This window comes from Convolutriloba macropyga, chromosome 6, assembly GCF_964194025.1.
Source record: "Convolutriloba macropyga chromosome 6, txConMacr16.3, whole genome shotgun sequence".
NCBI classification, from domain to species: domain Eukaryota; kingdom Metazoa; phylum Xenacoelomorpha; order Acoela; family Convolutidae; genus Convolutriloba; species Convolutriloba macropyga.
Genome location: NC_134473.1, coordinates 16,950,983 through 16,972,222, shown reverse-complemented (window position 1 = coordinate 16,972,222; position 21,240 = coordinate 16,950,983). Strand labels below are relative to the sequence as shown.

General features: G+C 31.0%; 3 protein-coding genes across 5 annotated transcripts in view; 1 reads left to right on the top strand and 2 right to left on the bottom strand.

Moving 5' to 3' along the window:
• LOC142341527 (eukaryotic translation initiation factor 4E-1A-like) overlaps positions 1-21,240 on the bottom strand; it is a 544,656-nt gene that overhangs the window by 63,478 nt on the left and 459,938 nt on the right. The gene's annotated exons all lie outside the window — the stretch shown is intronic.
• LOC142341529 (persulfide dioxygenase ETHE1, mitochondrial-like) overlaps positions 1-21,240 on the bottom strand; it is a 520,203-nt gene that overhangs the window by 39,027 nt on the left and 459,936 nt on the right. The gene's annotated exons all lie outside the window — the stretch shown is intronic.
• Positions 3,274-21,240, top strand: part of LOC142340823 (uncharacterized) — a 232,662-nt gene continuing 214,695 nt past the window's right edge. For both annotated transcript variants that reach the window (XM_075391555.1, XM_075391554.1), the window contains exon 1: positions 3,274-3,388. In XM_075391555.1, coding sequence (XP_075247670.1) covers positions 3,337-3,388 — 52 coding nt within the window. In that variant the 5' untranslated portion in view covers positions 3,274-3,336. The remainder of the gene's footprint in view (positions 3,389-21,240) is intronic.

Sequence of the window (21,240 nt, the reverse complement as noted above, 5' to 3'; positions counted from 1 at the left end):
ACAATGTGCTTGTTTTGCTGGACAGTTAAAATCGTGTCCTTGTGTAAAAACGGCTCCAAATCTCCAACATGGTTGTGTTTCTTGTGTTGTTTGTTGTCGTTGAACGTCTGTTTGTGGTCGCGTTTGAGGGCGGCTATTTTGTTGTGTTGTTGCGTTTACTTGGTTCCAATTGGATGGATTAGCGCGTAAAATCTTTCTTTTGTTTGCCTGGCCTCTCTCGCGTGAGAGGTCAAAATTTAACACCTGAGCAGCTGTGCGAACTTCGGAAAGCAGCTCCATCTGAATTGCGGAGTTGTTCATTTTCGCATTCTTGTTCATTCTCGCATAAAAAAATCTTTTATTAAACCTTCTTTGACATTTCCTAGGGCTGCTTTAGAACCATGTTCGCGTAATCTGCTGAAGAACGTATCGAGATTCTCGTTAGAGTTTTGTTGTACTGTGATCAGCTGGAAGCGATCAAATGTTATATTTCTTGGTCGTGTGAATGTTATTCCTAACTCGTAGATGAGCTCGTTTGTGGAACATCAATCAGTTAGTGTGTGGGGATTACGTTGATGGTAGATTCGGCTTGCTTCTGTTCCGAGGGACAGATACACAAGGCTTTTTACCTTGATATCTGCTTCATCCCAGTTGTAGCGATCTATCATTGGTCCCCGGTTGCGGATTGCTCTGCAATCGTTTTCCCAGTCTACGCGGCGTCTTTCATTACGAAATTGTCTTTTGCGAGTTTCTTCTTCCTTCGCTCCCTCTATTACTTCTTCATATGATGGGACTGTGGGGTAAACGAATTCCGCTACCGTGGGCTTTGTCGTAGTAGTTGGTCTACGTGTAGATTTTCCTTTGCCATGACTGCCAGTTTAAACGTGGACAGCCATGACGGCCACTCCTAAGGGGGGTTGGCGCCGGATTCCCATTATAATCGGACGCCAAAAGGAGACTTTAGCGACTGCGCCATGTTGTGCTGATCCCTGGAGAAAACACTGGCGGTTAAATACTCTATTTCGAAGTTTTTCGATTTACTTTCAACTGAACTTGAACTGATTTTCTCTTGTTGTCACGCGCCCTTTTTCTAAAGAGGTCAAAATTGAACACTGGGGCAGCTGTGCGAAATTCGGAAAGCAGCTCCATCTGAATTGCGGAGTTGTTGATTTTCGCATTCTTGTTCATTCTCGCATAAAAAAATCTTTCATTAAACCTTCTTTGACATTTCCTAGGGCTGCTTTAGAGCCGAGTTCGCGTAATCTGCTGAAGAACGTATCGAGATTCTCGTTGGAGTTTTGTTGTACTGTGATCAGCTGGAAGCGATCAAATGTTATGTTTCTTGGTCGTGTGAATGTTATTCCTAACTCGTACATGAGCTCGTTTGTGGAACATCTATCAGTTAGTGTGTGGGGATTACGTTGATGGTAGATTCGGCTTGCTTCTGTTCCGAGGGACAGATACACAAGGCTTTTTACCTTGTTATCTGCTTCATCCCAGTTGTAGCGATCTATCATTGGTCCCCGGTTGCGGATTGCTCTGCAATCGTTTTCCCAGTCTACGCGGCGTCTTTCATTACGAAATTGTCTTTTGCGAGTTTCTTCTTCGTTCGCTCCCTCTATTACTTCTTCATATGATGGGACTGTGGCGTAAAAGAGTTCCGCTACCGTGGGCTTTGTCGTAGTAGTTGGTCTACGTGTAGATTTTCCTTTGCCATGACTGCCAGTTTAAACGTGGACAGCCATGACGGCCACTCCTAAGGGGGGTTGGCGCCGGATTCCCATTATAATGGGACGCCAAAAGGAGACTTTAGCGACTGCGCCATGTTGTGCTGATCCCTGGAGAAAACACTGGCGGTTAAATACTCTATTTCGAAGTTTTTCGATTTACTTTCAACTGAACTTGAACTGATTTTCTCTTGTTGTCACGCACCCTTTTTCTAAAGCGGCGAGCGTTAGACTGAACTTAATTTAGTTACCAGACAGTACATGTTAACTAAAGAAGCAGAAAATGTTCCGGAGAACTGAAGCATTAATGAACAAATGCAACAAATGGTAAATATATCTACGTATAGTTTTAAGAGTGTTTATAGTAGTAGGTTTAAATGCTTGGTTGCAATCCCTAGGGATTGAGTGTCTATCAAAACATGACCACTTGGTGTTCCTTCTGGAATTCCTCCAAAACAATAATAATAATAATAATAATAATAATAATAATAATAATAATAATAACAATAATAATAATAATAATAATAATAATAATAATAATAATAATAATAATAATAATAATAATAATAATAATAATAATAATAATAATAATAATAATAATAATAATAATAATAATAATAATAATAATAATAATAATAATAATAATAATAATAATAATAATAATAATAATAATAATAATAATAATAATAATAGTAATAATAATAATAATAATAATAATAATAATAATAATAATAATAATAATAATAATAATAATAATAATAATAACAATAATAATAATAATAATAATAATAGTAATAATAATAATAATAATAATAATAATAATAATAATAATAATAATAATAATAATAATAATAATACTAATAATAATATTATTAATAATAATAATAATAATAATAATAATAAAAATTATAAAAAAATAATAATAATAATAATAATAATAATAACAGTAATATTAATAATGGTAATAATATTAATAACGATAATAGTAATAAAGTACTAACAATAATGAAAACTTTAATAATACTGATGGTTTTAACTAAAGTATTTGGTATAATATTAGTGATAATAATATTTATAAAACTGATAAAAATAAAAATAACAATAATAAACATATAATATTAACAATAATAATAAGAGTAAACAGTAAACTTTAATATTTGTGTAATTTTAATCCTTTGTGTCTAGCTTTAAATGGCAAATGAGAGGGCAGATTTCAGCTTTCAGGTTTAATAGCCGAATGCCCATTGAAATCCCTTAAAAGCGCTATCTGAAACAGAACTAATTTTTCGTAGACAAAGCCGATGGCTTTTATACCAAAGATGCAAGCAAATCGATCAAAGGGACAAACCTTCGAGACAAACCTTTAGAATTTCTCACTTGACTCAGCTTTTGTTATTCTTTTGCTTTGAATTCGGTATTGCTTTGAAATTTGTTCTGAAAGAAACCCATTTAAAACATTTGCACATAAGAAGCAAAAAGTTTTCAGATGTTCTGACTTGGTTCAGATCCGCAGGTGATATCTTTTAGGCGGCATAGGTTCATACACCACAATCATTTAAAATCTAATCTGAGTTCCAAACAACGGTTCTTTATTGCGATAACTCTCCAGTAACAAAATTATCTGACAAAAATGATTTCACCAATTTTGGTTTTGATCTGTATACGGGTGACATTTGCTACGAGTGCGTGCAAAGTTATTTAAGTAGTTTGTCGTTATTGAATTGTCTGTCAGTTTTGCTTTCCAAATATATATTTTTCGGCAGTGAATTATTCTCCTGTTAAACATGAAAAATCACCAGAAGAGACTTTTTGGAAGCTTTGACAATGTAAAATTTCAAATTTTGTTATAAAATATTCATATTAAAAAAAGAGCGCTGATTTTCCAAGGGTCTGATTGCAAACGTAAGGTAAAGAATTCAAAGATAAACAAAACTAGGAAAAAGCTGCAACCTTTTTTCAAAGATTTCCTTTTTTTGATACAAACTATTTCGTTTTGAGAACCAAATTTACAAAATCACTCGTAATGAAATAACCCCAACAATTTTCATAAGAATTTAAATAATAATCGACATGTAATCGCTCTTTTTTTGAATATGAATATTTTATAACACAACTTCAGTTCTGTCCAACTTCAGTTTAAAAAAATGTAAAACTTTGAGAAAATGAAAATATAAACTACCTCAACTAGGAAACCAAAGATTCACTTATAGAGTTTTAATTTTTTCATGCCAGGAAGATGAACGACAACAAAAAGAGACCATCATTTATCTTTGCTGTTTTTCCGAAGCTTTGTCACAACAGAAAAAGTCAACAATGGTCATTCGATAGAAAAAATTTGGTTTTGCGTTGTGCATTTTTAAGCAATCATCTTTTTACAAACGCTTTTCTCTCTTAGTCATATTATCAGAAAGCTACGATAAACCTTTGAACCTACAAGAAATAGGCTGCTGCTTTAAAAGTATATTAAACCGCTGAAAACTTCTAAATTTAATGATTCATTTAAAAAATTTTGTATTTGAATCCAACAAAAACATACCGAATATTCAACATATCGATCGAGGATTCAAAATGTTATTTCATCTCATAGTATAGACTTTTTAACTTCAATTTCTAAAGCGTGTAACTTTTCCGTAAAGTCTGCAAAAGTTTTTTTGCATCGCATTCTTTTTTTTGAAAGCCAGACAAAGCGAATTTTTAGATACGTTAAATTCTGTTGGAGAATTTTTGAAAATGGTCTTCAGCTTTTATTGTTCCGACCCTTGTTGAGGGGGAAGGAACTATATACTCAAACGGGTTTTTCTTTGTTCAGTCAATTTTGACCTATGGGTATAATCATCGTAGAGAGTTGAGACTGGTATCATCAGAAAGCTTTTCCAGCGTAGAATATGGAATTAAAAAGATTTTTTTAATTTTCGTTTTTTACAGGGAGTTATAGAGGTTTAAATTTTGAGAAAATAGTGTGAATTCCGGTGAGATTTTATTCACTTTTTTCGGAACTTTGGAATGAAACTTCGTCAATTTTGCAAAAATTTGTTAAGTTTTTTTCAAAGTGTTGCCATTTTTTATTTGTAAAAACAAAAAAAAAACCAAAAGATTATTGTAGGCTATTTTTATTATTTTTATGTCAAAAATTCTGGCTAATTATTTCAAAATTAAGACTTTTTCTTCAAAAACAGCACGTCATAAGTTTCTCTAGTCCATTTGGATTGAATTTATAGGAAGTACAGACCCAAACACCACTAACAAAATTTTCTTAGACCCGAAAGGGGGCTGTTTTTACTTCAAATTCCGTTAAGAGTGCTCTTTAATTAAATCTTCGCCGTTTTTTGCTAAATTTAGTCGTTGATTATCAAAAACGCAGCATATCTATATCGGATTTTTTAACGGACAAAAAATAAATATCTATAGCATTCGAATAATTAAGTGTTCTTAAAGAACAAACAGCATTAGCAGGACTACTTTTGGACCAATCTTGGACTGGCATAATGCAGAAATAATTCGGGTTGTGAACGGTCGGTCTTTTTTATAAAAAAAATTTGTTCTCTTCTACAATAATTAAATAACATTACAATTCAAAAAAGGCTCACTAATGATAGTTCCAATGGGTTTCCTAATTCACTCGAAAATTATTGTATCTAGTTTAGAACTTGAAAGCTTATGGTCGTTTTGACTTTTAAAAGTATTTGGTTTTCAAATAAATAATGACTTATTGAACTTTTGTTTCTATTTTTCTCATTCTTTGGTCAACTTGCAGCTTATTGTCAGCAATTAAAAAATGCTTCATCTTTCTATTGAATTCAAATTCAATCTTTATTGCGGTTTTACGCCTTAAGTTATGGCTACTGGCTTTGAAGCAACTAGATTTCAAATTTTCTTAATTTTTAGGTATTTGCCCATTTTTCACGTTTTCTAGTTTTGTCACATTATCACGTTATTGACAGTTCATATATCACATTATTGACTTTCAAAATAAAACAAAATTGATATAATTAAAATGCTTGAAGATATAGATTATGATTTTAACGGCTTCGACACTACTTTCTCGAAGAATTTAATTGATTTTTTAAAATTGTCTTCAACTGCCGTTTTTACATTGTCTTTTTAGTAGTTTGAAATTTTACTGTACAATGACCCGGTTTCATTGCCTTTTCATGGAAGAATAGATGAGACGATATTCTAATTTTAGTAGATAGCTGATATTTTTCATGACTCTGAAAACAATTGTTTTCCAAATTAAAAAAAAAACACTTCAACTTTGCAATTTTGTTCCTTTTATTTTCCGGTTGTTATCTAATCTCGCTAATTACAGCCCAATTATGACATTAATGTTGTCAAAGGAAGGTTTCAATAGGGGATTATTGTTGCACAATCTAATGTTTTTAAGGAATTCATTGACTTTACGGGCTTCCACACGAAAAAAAATTAATTTTTGATTTTTGTCATGGTTGACGTTCTTTTTGTCAACATAAGGCATATTCTGGATAATTGCAATTCTCATGGGCTTCTTTTGGAAAATTATACGAACCTAATTAATTTTTTTATGCTAATTAATGGCGTTCATGTCTTTGGAAATTTTTTGGTTACCTAATTTTGCATTTTGTTTTCCGTTTTTGTCTACTTGTTACCTTGCTTCATTTATGAGAGGTCACATAATACATTATCGGTGGTTGCAGATAGTGCAATTGAACACATTTTGATGGCCATCGTATGGCTTTACGGTTTTGAAAGCGTTTTCTGCCAAGTTTTTTTTTTGATTTTCTGTTCGTTGTCTGGATGTTCTTTTTGTAACCGCGTACAAAAATGAATACCGGCAGCTCTTAATTCCTTCTATGGAAGCATTGGTAACCGTACACCTATGGGATATTTTATTTGATATCTAATGGTTTTCATTATTTGGAAATTAATTGTTTTTAAAAAAAAATAAGCGAATTTTTCAACTTTACTGTTTTTGTTCTTTACTGTCTAATTGTTACTAAGCCTTTTTTCTACTACTCCCTTATCTTTTCTGGTGAATGGCAAGTTATTTTGGTTTAATATCAGTTTTATCTGACGGTATTTTGACATTGTTATTAAATTTCGTTTTTTAAAACGGACATGAAGTTTTTGATGTAATTATTTTTTGTTTTTGCTGTTGTTTGATTTTGCTGTTCGTCTTGACTCGTTTTCTGAATATTTGCACATCTCATCAATCTAATGCGCCGTTTTTACTCAGTTATTTGCTTTGGAGACTTCCTTTTCGTTCATACACCATTTTTTTCTAAAATACTTGAATTTTTGGGTTTTTCTATGTTCCTCATTTTGGTAGACAATCAAGCCAAAATTGTAGATGAGCTGGGTCGGAACCTTATGTGCGATCGCACATTACCGAGCCGCCTTGTATGTATATGAGTTCAAACCTTAGTACTTTAAACTTAGATATAAATGTGTAAAACATTGATGATTTTCCTTCCAAGTTCAAGAATGTTCAAAATTGAAGCATATAACAGTATACAGTCAAATGGCAAATTTGTTGATGATTGTTTTCACTATCTTTTTGATTTCTGTTTGGCCTCAAAACTGTGAATAAATTGAATCGATTGAAAATAAACGGAATTTTAATTACTTCAGTTTCTGTAAAAAACATTTATATTTTGATTACCCATAAGCTATTAACGTTTTCAGTGCTCGCCCTATTCTTAATTACTAAAAATTGTAGTTTTCATTAGATATTCAATATTGCGGATTTTGCTATGTTCACCTCAGAAATGCTTGTTATCAGTTTCTAGACGCTATCTAAAGCCATAACTAAATAGAGTTTAAACATGTTTTTTTGTTTAATGAAAAGATACAAATAAGGTGAAAAAATGGGCATCCTCAGTATAACGTATTGAATAGAGTCCAACCCTACAATCTTAGAACCTCTCATAATTTTATCTAAGTAGCAGAAACTAAAGGTTTCGTTAGATGACAAGTTATCTTCAACAACCAAAAGAAGAAATGAAGATAATTTCTGCCTCTCAAACAGTGCTAACTAGTTGTTGATCAATGAGCAAAACAATGTCCAGAGGTTAGCTTACAAGAGTAGTGGATAAAACAAGGGATTCAACCACCAGTAAAATTTGTCCCTTTCTCCTAACGCTAATCGCGCATGTCGAGTCGGGCCAAATTTTACTGTTTGTTGAATCTCTTGTTTTATCCACTACTATATTCACCACTATAAAGACATACTACGCGCACAATTGTGTACAAAAATGTACATAGCTAGTATAATTTATGCAATTCATACACTAATATCCAAAAATTCTCAAAACTAGATTTAAGCCTAATTTCATATCTAATACGGCAAACTATACTGAAATAAATCAGGTTAATCATCTCACAAAGTTTTTTTTTCAATAGAATCGGAGGGACTGAAAATAACTCAAAATTGCTTAGAACAGGATAACAAGAATTAAGTTTCTTTAAAATTTTTGACTTTAACCAGGAGACGATTGATCTATGATGTTTAACTGAGTGATTCTATGTACCTGGTTACATTTTTGAGCCGAGTCTTGGGAGGTCTTGATAAAAGGTTGACTCGCCTTTACCACGCTACGGCAGTACTGCTCGACCTTTCTTAATGGCAACTGTGGGGGAGGGTGCAACTACAGAATGCTTGAGCACTTTTAATTTTAATTTTTAGGCTGACTGAAGTCTAATATTAAGCTGACTGAACAATATTAATGTATCATTTTTAGGGATATCGATATCAATATTAATATTAAATATATTTCTGAATAAACAATCACTCATTTATCATTTATGAAAATTGTAGTTCTGTCAAGCACCTAGATTGTAGCAGGCTATCCTTCTGAACTTCTGCCAAAAACATTGTTAGGAACTTTTTCCATTCTGAGTAGTAGTCTGTTGAGACTGGGTTCTCGGATAGCTTTCACACGCCTGAGAGAAGTTGATATAACTCTGGATGGTAGAGTAGGAAAATCCTTTATCGTTCAGCAGTTGTTTCCAAGGAATATCCTTATTGTTTTCTTGACGGTCTTGTTTCACTTTCCCCCATATGTATCCTCTGTCAGAAATTGTCAGTAGATATAAACGATTCAGCCTTCCCTCCCTGTTATTGACTGTGGTGAGATAAGACTCAAATTCACCAATATTGAATGAACTTCTGAGTTTACTGTGGGAAGATAAATATTCCGGCACATTCACATCAAACTTGTCCAGTGTTTCCTGATGCTCGTAACTTAGTAGGTCCTTCTTGAACTTGGAGAGGAACAACTGGAAGAGTTCTGTTTTAGTTCGTTTTCCAGTCTCACTTTCATGTTCGGCGGTGTTGTTGGGTTTGTATTTGTTCTCCTTACAAAATGTAATCATTTGAGTTGTTAAATTAGTCAACTCGTTTATATTCTCTTCAGATAAAGAAGTGGATGATAAAGCTCCAGTTATTAAAGTCTCGTCAAATGACGAAAATTGTTAAAAATTTTTCGCTAGTTTTTGTAGTGAAGTGAAAATGATGATGAATAGCCAAAAAGTGCCGTGGAGATTAAAGGTCCCCACGTGGAGAATTATTCTAGAACATTCTTTTTCCAGAATATTCTCACATGACTTTTAACTTAAAATTGGTTATCATTTCCCAAGTAATTACATGTTTTAAAGTAAAATAATAATTAAATCCTTCTATTAAATTGAATGATTTGTATAATCTATTAAAAATTAAATAAAGATTTTAATAAATACTCACTTTACTAGCTAATTTTTAAGGGTATGTTATATTCGAAATTTTCGCTTGTTTTCATTCTGTTAGTGGTGGTGGCTTTCTTTGTCAATGGCGGTGGCCATTTTAGCATGACATGCACTTTTCATTCGATCTGCTAAGCAGTGTAATGCGATGTTAAACCAAGCTTGTTGACTTTTTATACTATTAGCGGTTGCTAAATATGAAAGAAAGCGAACAATAATAGCTCAGTCAAAAACACTGAGATCGGTGGAAACACAGTGATTAGCGTTTTTCTATGTCTTCTTGAATATTATACTTAAAAACATGCTCTCTGAATTGATTTCTAGTGTGACCATATCTATATCTATGAAGATAAATACATAGTCTACATTTCCTTTTTCTAAATCTATATAATGATATATGTTTATAAACATTACACATACTACACGTTAGATATTGATCAGGATCAGAATAATGATATCCCAAATGTTCTACATAATCTTTAACCTTAACCATATTTTTGCATACATAACAAGAATATTCTAATTCTTTACAATTATTACAACATTCTTTCCAAGGTTCATTTATACACTTATCGCATTTCATTTTCATTTTTCGAAAAATTGTTTTTTGATTATTTCCCTAAAAAATACATCATGTCTCAATCAACTAATACTAGTGCTATAAATTTCTGCGATGTCTGTAATCTATCCTTTGAATCAAAGAAGGCTTTTTACAGGCATCAATCATACGATCTCAAACATAAGGAACTATTGGAGAAAATGTTTGAGTCTGAAGAAGGGGAAATCTCGGAGAGGCTGTATAATTTGGATGAAGATGATTATATTATTAAAACTAAACCAGCCACCAAACCTAAAACTAAAATTGAAGAGGATCTCTACACCAGAATTAAGTTGATATAACTCTGGATGGTAGAGTAGGAATATCCTTTATCGTTCAGCAGTTGTTTCCAAGGAATATCCTTATTGTTTTCTTGATGGTCTTGTTTCACTTTCCCCAATATGTATCCTCTGTCAGAAATTGTCAGTAGATATAAACGATTCAGCTTTCCCTCCATGTTATTGACTGTGGCGAGATAAGACTCAAATTCACCAATATTGAATGAACTCCTGAGTTTACTGTGGAATGATAAATATTCCGGCACATTCACTTCAAACTTGTCCAGTGTTTCCTGCTGCTCGTAACGTAGTAAATCCTTCTTGAAATTGGAGAGGAACAACTGGACGAGTTCTGTTTTAGTTCGTTTTCCAGTCTCACTTTCATGTTCGGCGGTGTTGTCGGGTTTGTATTTGTTCTCCTTACAAAATGTAAACATTTGAGTTGTTAAATTAGTCAACTCGTTTATATTCTCTTCAGATAAAGAAGTGGATGATAAAGCTCCAGTTATTAAAGTCTCGTCGAATGACGAAAATTGTTTAAAATTTTTCGCTAGTTTTTTTAGTGAAGTGAAACTCATGATGAATAGCCAAAAAGTGCCGTGGAGATTAAAGGTCCCCACTTGGAGAATTATTCTAGAACATTCTTTTTCTAGAATATTCTCACATGATTTTTAACTTAAAATTGGTTATCATTTCCCAAGTAATTACATGTTTTAAAGTAAAATAATAATTAAATCCTTCTATTAAATTGAATGATTTGTATAATCTATTAAAAATTACATAAAGAATTTAATAAATACTCACTTTACTAGCTAATTTTTAAGGGTATCTTATATTCGAAATTTTCACTTGTTTTCATTTTGTTAGTGGTGGTGGCTTTCTTTGTCAATGGCGGCGGCCATTTTAGCATGACATGCACTTTTCAATCGATCTGCTAAGCAGTGTAATGCGATGTTAAACCAAGCTTGTTGACTTTTTATACTATTAGCGGTTGCTAAAAATGAAAGAAAGCGAACAATAATAGCTCAGTCAAAAACACTGAGATCGGTGGAAACACAGTTATTAGTGTTTTTCTATGTCTTCTTGATTATTATACTTAAAAACATGCTCTCTGAATTGATTTCTAGTGTGACCATATCTATATCTATGAAGATAAATACATAGTCTACAATTCCTATTTCTAAATCTATATAATGATATATGTTTATAAACATTACACATACTAAACGTTAGATATTGATCAGGATCAGAATAATGATATCCCAAATGTTCTATATAATCTTTAACCTTAACCATATTTTTACATACATAACAAGAATATTCTAATTCTTTACAATTATTACAACATTCTCTCCAAGGCTCATTTATACACTTATCGCATTTCATTTTCATTTTTCGAAAAATTGTTTTTTGATTATTTCCCTAAAAAATACATCATGTCTCAATCAACTAATACTAGTGTTATAAATTTCTGCGATGTCTGTAATCTATCCTTTGAATCAAAGAAGGCTTTATTCTGGCATCAATCATACGATCTCAAACATAAAGAACTATTGGAGAAAATGTTTAAGTCTGAAAAGGGGGAAATCTCGGAGAGGGTGTATAATTTGGATGAAGATGATTATATTAATAAAACTAAACCAGCCACCAAACATAAAACTAAAACTGAAGAGGATATCTACACCAGAATTAAGTTGATATAACTCTGGATGGTAGAGTAGGAATATCCTTTATCGTTCGGCAGTTGTTTCCAAGGAATATCCTTATTGTTTTCTTGATGGTCTTGTTTCACTTTCCCCCATATGTATCGTCTGTCAGAAATTGTCAGTAGATATAAACGATTCAGCTTTCCCTCCATGTTATTGACTGTGGCGAGATAAGACTCAAATTCACCAATATTGAATGAACTCCTGAGTTTACTGTGGAAAGATAAATATTCCGTCACATTCACTTCAAACTTGTCCAGTGTTTCCTGATGCTCGTAACGTTGTAGGTCCTTCTTGAACTTGGAGAGTAACAACTGGAAGAGTTCTGTTTTAGTTCGTTTTCCAGTCTCCCTTTCATGTTCGGCGGTGTTGTCGGGTTTGTGTTTGTTCTCCTTACAAAATGTAATCATTTGAGTTGTTAAATTAGTCAACTCGTTTATATTCTCTTCAGATAAAGAAGTGGATGATAAAAGCTCCAGTTATTAAAGTCTCGTCAAATGACGAAAACTGTTTAAAATTTTTCGCTAGTTTTTGTAGTGAAGTGAAACTCATGATGAATAGCCAAAAAGTGCCGTGGAGATTAAAGGTCCCCACGTGGAGAATTATTCTAGAACATTCTTTTTCTAGAATATTCTCACATGATTTTTAACTTAAAATTGGTTATCATTTCCCAAGTAATTACATGTTTTAAAGTAAAATAATAATTAAATCCTTCTATTAAATTGAATGATTTGTATAATCTATTAAAAATTAAATAAAGATTTTAATAAATACTCACTTTACTAGCTAATTTTTAAGGGTATCTTATATTCGAAATTATCACTTGTTTTCATTCTGTTAGTGGTGGTGGCTTTCTTTGTCAATGGCGGTGGCCATTTTAGCATGACATGCACTTTTCATTCGATCTGCTAAGCAGTGTAATGCGATGTTAAACCAAGCTTGTTGACTTTTTCTACTATTAGCGGTTGCTAAATATGAAAGAAAGCGAACAATAATAGCTCAGTCAAAAACACTGAGATCGGTGGAAACACAGTGATTATTGTTTTTCTATGTGTTCTTGAGTATTATACTTATAAACATGCTCTCTGAATTGATTTCTAGTGTGACCATATCTATATCTATGAAGATAAAAACATAGTCTACATTTCCTATTTCTAAATCTATATAATGATATATGTTCATAAACATTGCACATACTACACGTTAGATATTGATCAGGATCAGAATAATGATATCCCAAATGTTCTATATAATCTTTAACCTTAACCATATTTTTACATACATAACAAGAATATTCTAACTCTTTACAATTATTACAACATTCTTTCCAAGGTTCATTTATACACTTATCGCATTTCATTTTCATTTTTCGAAAAATTGTTTTTTGATTATTTCCCTAAAAAATACATCATGTCTCAATCAACTAATACTAGTGTTATAAACTTCTGCGATGTCTGTAATCTATCCTTTGAATCAAAGAAGGCTTTATACAGGCATCATTCATACGATCTCTAAGATAAGGAACTATTGGAGAAAATGTTTGAGTCTGAAGAAGGGGAAATCTCGGAGAGGGTGTATAATTTGGATGAAGATGATTATATTATTAAAACTAAACCAGCCACCAAACCTAAAACAAACTAAAACTGAAGAGTATATCTACACCAGAATTAAGTATGGAAGTAAAGAATGTCATGAAGAATTTAGAAGTAAAGTAGCTCTAACTACTCATTCATATAGTCACAATCGCATGTATCTAGAAAACACAGAAGAATTCGATATAAACTCAAGTCAGAACTTGAGAGAATTTTATATTACTGATAAAGGTGGGAGTTACATTGAAGATATAGATGAAGCAACTAATTACTCTTTAGAAGAAATTAAAAATTGTTACCAATTTTGTAAAGTTAAGAGTTTTAAATATAAGATCACGGCTGAATGTGATTATAAGAAGAGAACCAGAGAAGAAGTTAAAACTACTAATATATATTATATTAATAATAATGCAATATATGAATATGGTGACTTCAATCGGTGGCTATATTTCGAAAAGGAAATATATGAAGGTTATGGTTATGATTTTGAGTTTCTAGGAATAAGAAGTATTCAGTTAAACATTGAACCAACTAAAGCATCTATTGGTAGTTATATAGATTTATCTCCAGATCTCAAAACTCTAAATTGATACTAAATATACGTAGTTATAAATACAATTGCCTACAACTAACTATAACTGCTTGGCTACATCCCGCCCCACACGATGCAACTCGAGAAAGTAAATATGTAGATAAACTAATTGAACCAAAACAACAACATGAGGATGATTTTGCTTATATAATAAGAATACAGAAATTGTATAATAATAATATTTTTGTATACACACCTTGTGGTAATGGTAAAATAGAATTGTTTAAACAAGTGGATGATTTTAATAAAGATAGAAAAGATGTAAGAATACTAGTTTGGAGTGAAGGTCAAATAGAACACTGTGCCCTAATAAAAAATATAGAAACCTTGTTAGAACGACTAAATAAAAACAACATTAAATATTATTATTGTGATATGTGTCTATTGGTTTAACTCACAAATTAAAAATGATAAACACGAATGCAACAACTCTTTCAAACCAGAGATTGTTTGTCCTAAGAAAAAACATATTACTTTTGTAAATGAACACAAACGTCAGAATATAAAAAATATTATAACTGCCGATATAGAATGTTGCATTACCGATGTCACAACTAATGATTGTAAATATGTAAAAGCTGAACATATTCCAATAGCTGTGGGTTACACCTGGCAAGGTAACTTCAAGCACTACTTCGGTCTAGGCTGCATAAAAAGATTTGATAGAGATCTGTTAGAAATAGAAACTGAGAATAATTTCAAACATAATGAAAAGATGATATTCACAGAAGAAGATAAATTATATCATGAAACTAAAAACACTTGTCATATCTGTAGTAAAACATGTATTAATAAAGTAAGAGATCATTGTCATGAAACTGATAAAAATAGTGGAGCAGCATGTAAAATATGTAATCTGAGGTATAAACAACAAAACTTCATTCCTGTAATATTTCATAATGGCTCTGGCTATGACTTCAACCTACTATACAGTGAACTCTTTTTACAGAATAATGATAAAAGAAAAGAAGATAACATACCACTAGCTGCTTGTAAGTCTAAGATGTTTAGCATTGGTTGCCTCAAACTCTTAGACAGTTATAATTTCTTAGCTATGCCTCTAGATCAAATGGCAAAGATATACGGATGTAAAACTAAAACATTATATCCATATGAATACTTTGGTTTAGACTCCTTGGGAACCACGAAAAAGTCGTATAATAATCTTATAGGTAATCTAAAAATAGAAAACTTCAAATCCTCACTACATAATAAATTACCAACACAAGAAGAAGTAGATAATTTTAATAATGAAAACAGTCATAAAACTGGTAAAGATCTAACTATAGAGTATTTACAGAATGATGTGGAAATATTAGACTATTGCATGAATGAATATGTTAAACTAAGCATGAAAGAATTCAAGCTCAACCCACTACATTACGTTAGTCTACCGGGTTATAGTTTTGATTGTTGGTTAATGTCAAGTGGTGTTACATTAGGCACATTGCAAGATAAACAAATGCTAGATGATTTTGTTGGAGCAAAGAGAGGTGGTATATGTGGAATAATGGGTGTTAGATATATTACTAATGATAATACTAATACTAATATAAATACTAAAGATAAACTTAATAATAGAAATATATGGTACATCGATACAAACAACCTATACGGTTATGCAATGATGCAAAAGTTACCTTATAAGGGTTTTGAGTTTATTACTACTACTACTACTACTACTCTAGATGCAACATTGAATACTCCAGATGGTAGTGATCATGGTTACTATATAGTTTGTGATATTGATTATACTAATGAATGTAAAGAGAGAACAGAACAGTTAGCACTAATGCCTAATAAGAGAAAGATAAATGATAATGAATTGAGATATCTGCGAAGCAGTTTCACAGATCGACGAAGAGAGAAAAGTAAAGCAAGATCCGATAAGATAATCTTAGATCAAAACAACAAAACAGAATATATGGTTCATTATAGGATGTTAAAGTTCTATGTTAAGATGGGAGTAAAAGTAACAAAAATACATAAAGTAATTAAATTTAAACAAGACTACATATGTAGAGATTATATCCAAAACAACACTAACAAAAGAGCATAAGCTAAAACTGAAGTAGAGAAGGATGTAAGGAAACTAATGAACAACTCACTATATGGAAGAATGTGCATGAATCCCTTACACTTCTTTCAAAGTAAGTTCTTACACGATGAAGAAAAGATAATGAAAAGTATAAGTAAACCAACATTTAAGAATATAACTAGATATAAAGATTATAGCCAAATTGAATATATGAAGAAAAGAATAGAATATGATTCTCCAGTATATGTAGGTGTTACTATCGTAGAGTTAAGTAAATTACACATGTATGATGTATTCTATAATATTCTACAACCATCCCTCAAAGATCTAACACTTCACTATAAGGATACGGACAGTTTTGTATTAAGTTATAGTGAAGGTAAAGTTAGTGATGAGCATACGGACTTAAGTAATCTAGACATACCTATAAAAACTATTAATAAAGTCCCCGGCAAGTTTAAGCACGAGCTGGGAAGTAGGATTATTGAGGAATTTATAGCATTGTCCCCCAAAACATTTAGCTTCAAAAATTATCCTAAAAACACTAAAGAAAAAGGAATAAAGAAGCATAATAATGCTAGGCACATAGATTATTATGATGCATTAATGAATAATACACAGAGAACAGTAGATGAATGTAGAATACAAAAAGTTGGTGATAACATGACAACAACAAAAACAAGTAAGATTAGTCTAAACACATTTGATGATGAAAGATTTTATGTAAATAATGTTAAAAGCTATCCTCATGATGAGAATCTATATCTATTCAAAAGAGATTTAATAAAAATGATCCACCAAGCATCATTAGATGGAGACAAAGACGTACTGGTTAATAATATTCTAGAACTAACCATTAATGATGATAGAAAGTTATTTGAAGTTGCTATTAAATTATATAACGAGCTTTGCTAATTATTATAACAAATAATTATAGACCTAATTCATTCTTTACATCCATATGGTTGGTAGTTAGTATATTATAAATCATTATCTGAGCCATATATTTTTCCATAGTGTCTCCCATGACTGTATTCTTATATAGTGTAGCTCCAGCTATTATATTTTTATTATATTCTAGAAATTTTATTATCCTCCCAGCCCCATCTACATATTAAGAATAAGTTGAAATTATTAAATCATCATGATTTGGTTCCTTAATATGATCAATAAACTCATCTATAGTATTACAACGTCTTTTACAAGCTAAACATCTTTTTAGATTAAGAGAGAAGCTGTTTTCATTATCCATTTTTTACTCTTATTATAATTTTTCAATACATATAAAATGACTAAACTAGATAAACTTATAGAATTAAACAATCTAAAAAAACAAAACAGAAGAAATAGATTAGAAGATAAATTAAAACATCAAGAATATTATGTTGAAATAGAAGAGTTATTCGATCCTTTAACTAAAACTTTAAATGAAAACACTGAACGGAATCTAGCATTAGGTGAACAAACATTAAGAGCAATAGATTGGCAAAATCAAGAGTTAGATAAACAAACTAAGATGATCGAGCAAGCTGGTTCCCAGTTTAATGAAACTGCTTCGCAGATTGGTGAAACCTTAAAGGGGACCATAAAGCAAACTCAAGATATAGCACCAGTTTATGTTGATACAAAAACAGCCAAACTTCTTCATGACATGGGGGCTCAAACTAATCCTCAATTAACATTGGAACTTGTAGATTTGCCTAGTAGGAGATATAAAATGAATGGTGTTGATATAACTCTAGAGCAGGGTGCATTTTTAGTTAGGGATAATGTATATGAGTTTTCAGAAGGATTTACTGATTTTTTTTTACTAAAACAAAGGTAACATATGATGATAAGGTTGAGGAAGATGAAAACAAAATTAAAAGGTTTTTAAAGGATATTAGATATGAATTAGGAAAAAGGGGATAAGAAAAGCGCTAGATATAGAACAATAAAACGTATAATGGAGGTAAGAGATGATATATTTGGCAGGGGATTAAATGGCAACCCAAATAATCAACGAAGTTGCCATTTAAATCAGTGTAGCTGTGACTTCGTCAGTGGTTTAATAGAAAAACTAGAATTATTAATACTAGAAACAAAAGCTGGTCATGATGGGTTATATGATGAAATGCTAGATATATCTAAGCAACTATTATCTATGAATATTATTAATCAAAACCAACTAGATAATTTTGTTTTTGATTATGGTAAATAGGTGAAACCATGACTGCGTCCATCAGGGAACCTGCTTCGCAGATGACAATGTTCATAAATAAAACGATAGAAAAACAACAACAACAACTAGCTAAAGAAGTTTTCAGTCCTCAAATAACAAAGTTTAAAAGACAAAGAATAATACCACTATATAAAGATGAAACATGGTCAGCTGATTTAATTGATAAGTCATCTCTAAGTAAATACAATAATAATTATAAGTTTATATTAACAGTTATAGATATATTCACAAAATATGCATGGGCTATTCCATTAAAGAATAAATCTGGTTTATCTATAACTAATGGTTTTAAAATAGTATTAAGTGAACATCCACAAAGTGGCTCTGAACCTAGAAAACCAGAAAAGTTATGGGTAGATAGAGTTAGTGAGTTTTACAATAAAACATTTAAATCTTTACTTAAAGAATATGGAACCGGCAAAGCCGCTTCAGGGATAGAGCTATATTCTACTTATAGTGATTTAAAGGCTGTATTCATAGAGAGATTCAATAGAACATTCTTACACATAATAAATAAACCTATGTTCATCAATGGCGATGGTAATTAGGTAAATATATTAAATTGTGCTGTTGTAACATATAACAATAAAATTCACTCAACAATTAATATGACACCAGTTGATGCTTCTAATTATCCTGATAAAGTTAAATACTATGTTAACTCTACAAAAGCAACACCAAAATTTAAAGTTGGTGATTATGTTAGAAATGTAGATAAACGTAATATCTTCTCTAAAGGTTACACTTCTAATTGGAATAGAGAATTGTTTAAAGTGAATGAAGTTCTAAAAACACATCCATCAACATATAAAATAGAAGATATTAATGGAGAGATAATAGAAGGCAAGTATTATGAACAGGAACTATTGAAATCCGAGTTTGATTTTGAATCTAATAAAAAGATTTTGGAATCATTAAATATTGACCTGTGGTCCTAAGTCTAATTATAATTCTAAGTCTAAGTCTAATTGTAAGACTAATTATAAGTCTAATTACAAGACTAATTATTATTCTAATTTTATGTAAAAAAATAAAAAGATGACAAGAAACAGATTCAATCAAGCTAAACACAAATCAACATCAACATCAACAAACAACTTAACACTAAGTAAGGCTCGTGGGTTATTCTTAGAAGATAATGATGATATTGATATGACGGATACCTATAAAATTACAAATGTTCATCCTCCTAGAGATGAAAAAGATGCTGTTAATAAAGAGTATTGTGACAATAACTTATTATCCTCTTCTAATAAAATAGACCTTTTAAGTAGAAACATAACTGAACTAAGAAAGGGTGACTTTGATAAAGTTACAACTAAAACATTACAAGTAAATGAAACAGAAGTTAATGAAGAACTAATTAATGAGTTTATTGAATCAACGAATGAAGTCACAAATACTGTTAAGTTTTGTAATAAAGTTGCTGCAGATACTATCTCTAAATATAATCAATTAATGCAAGACTTTGATAATAATAAATTTAATCAGAATATAACTAACATTCACTTGGATGAAATGTTTACTAACGGTCTGAGAGAAATGAAAGACTACAATAAATCTCTTAGAGGTGTTATAGTACAATATATAATTGCTCACTTTTACAAAGTAAGTTACTTGATAATAGAGAGAATGACAGACTTGAGATGCATTATAGTTTTAATCAAGAAGATATAATGAAAGAAATAGAAAGAATTTTTACTAATGAAAATAAACAAAGCAATGACCAATCCAACAGCACCGAGTGAGAGATTACTATATCCAGATTTGTCATCAGTATCAGAAAGATTGATAAACGAAAAGATTCAAGCTAATAATAAATTTAACAATATTAACATTATAAAAGATATTAGAAAATATTATGAAACTGAAACTAATAACTATAATAAGAAGTTAAGTAGATATAAAAATTATATTAACGTAGCAGAGATAACAGAAATAGTATTATCATCAATAGCAACAACTGCAACAACAACATCAGTTTCATTAACAGGTATAGGATTAGCTTATTCTATACCAACAGCTTTTGCTACAGCAACTGTTTGTCGTTCATTATCAAAAACAATTAATACTAAAATTAGAAATAAAATTATAAAGTATTCACAAATGCAAATATTAAGTAAACAGTTTAGTGATCAGTTTAATAAACTATATACTAAATCAATGAATGATAATAAAATAGATAATGATGAGTATAATGAATTTGTTAAGTTATATGAGGATTATAAGAAGAACAAGAAAAACAAGTTGAGTATTTTTTTAGATTAAAGATATTAGTGCTTAGTAATAACAATGTTTTTAGTAATAATAATATTAGCATTAATATTTATCAGCGAAGCGGTTACACCGATCGATAAATATATAATCATAATCTCAGTTATAATCATAATCATAGCTATAATCATAATCATAATCAAATAATTATCTTTTCTTTGTACCTAAGTATGACCCTCTACCTTTTTGTACTACCTTTATACCTTCACCAGTAGTTGCAAATTTAATTAAATCAGGTGTAGCCGCTAGAGCTGCTTTAGGGTTTCTAGATGCAGCTGCACTTCCTATTTTATTTGCTATTTCTAATGCTCTTACTGGATTTTTAGCAACTTTCTTTCCAAAATTAACCGTAGCTTTACCAACACTTTTAAAGAAATCTTTAAGTCCTTCTGCTTCTATTGTTGCATCAGATACTGTCATTTATTTATTCCTTCTACATGCAACACAATTACCTTTTAACATCTTAGTTCCTTTTGAAGTAATAGCTCCTCTTATATTAACAGTACCACTATAATGTCT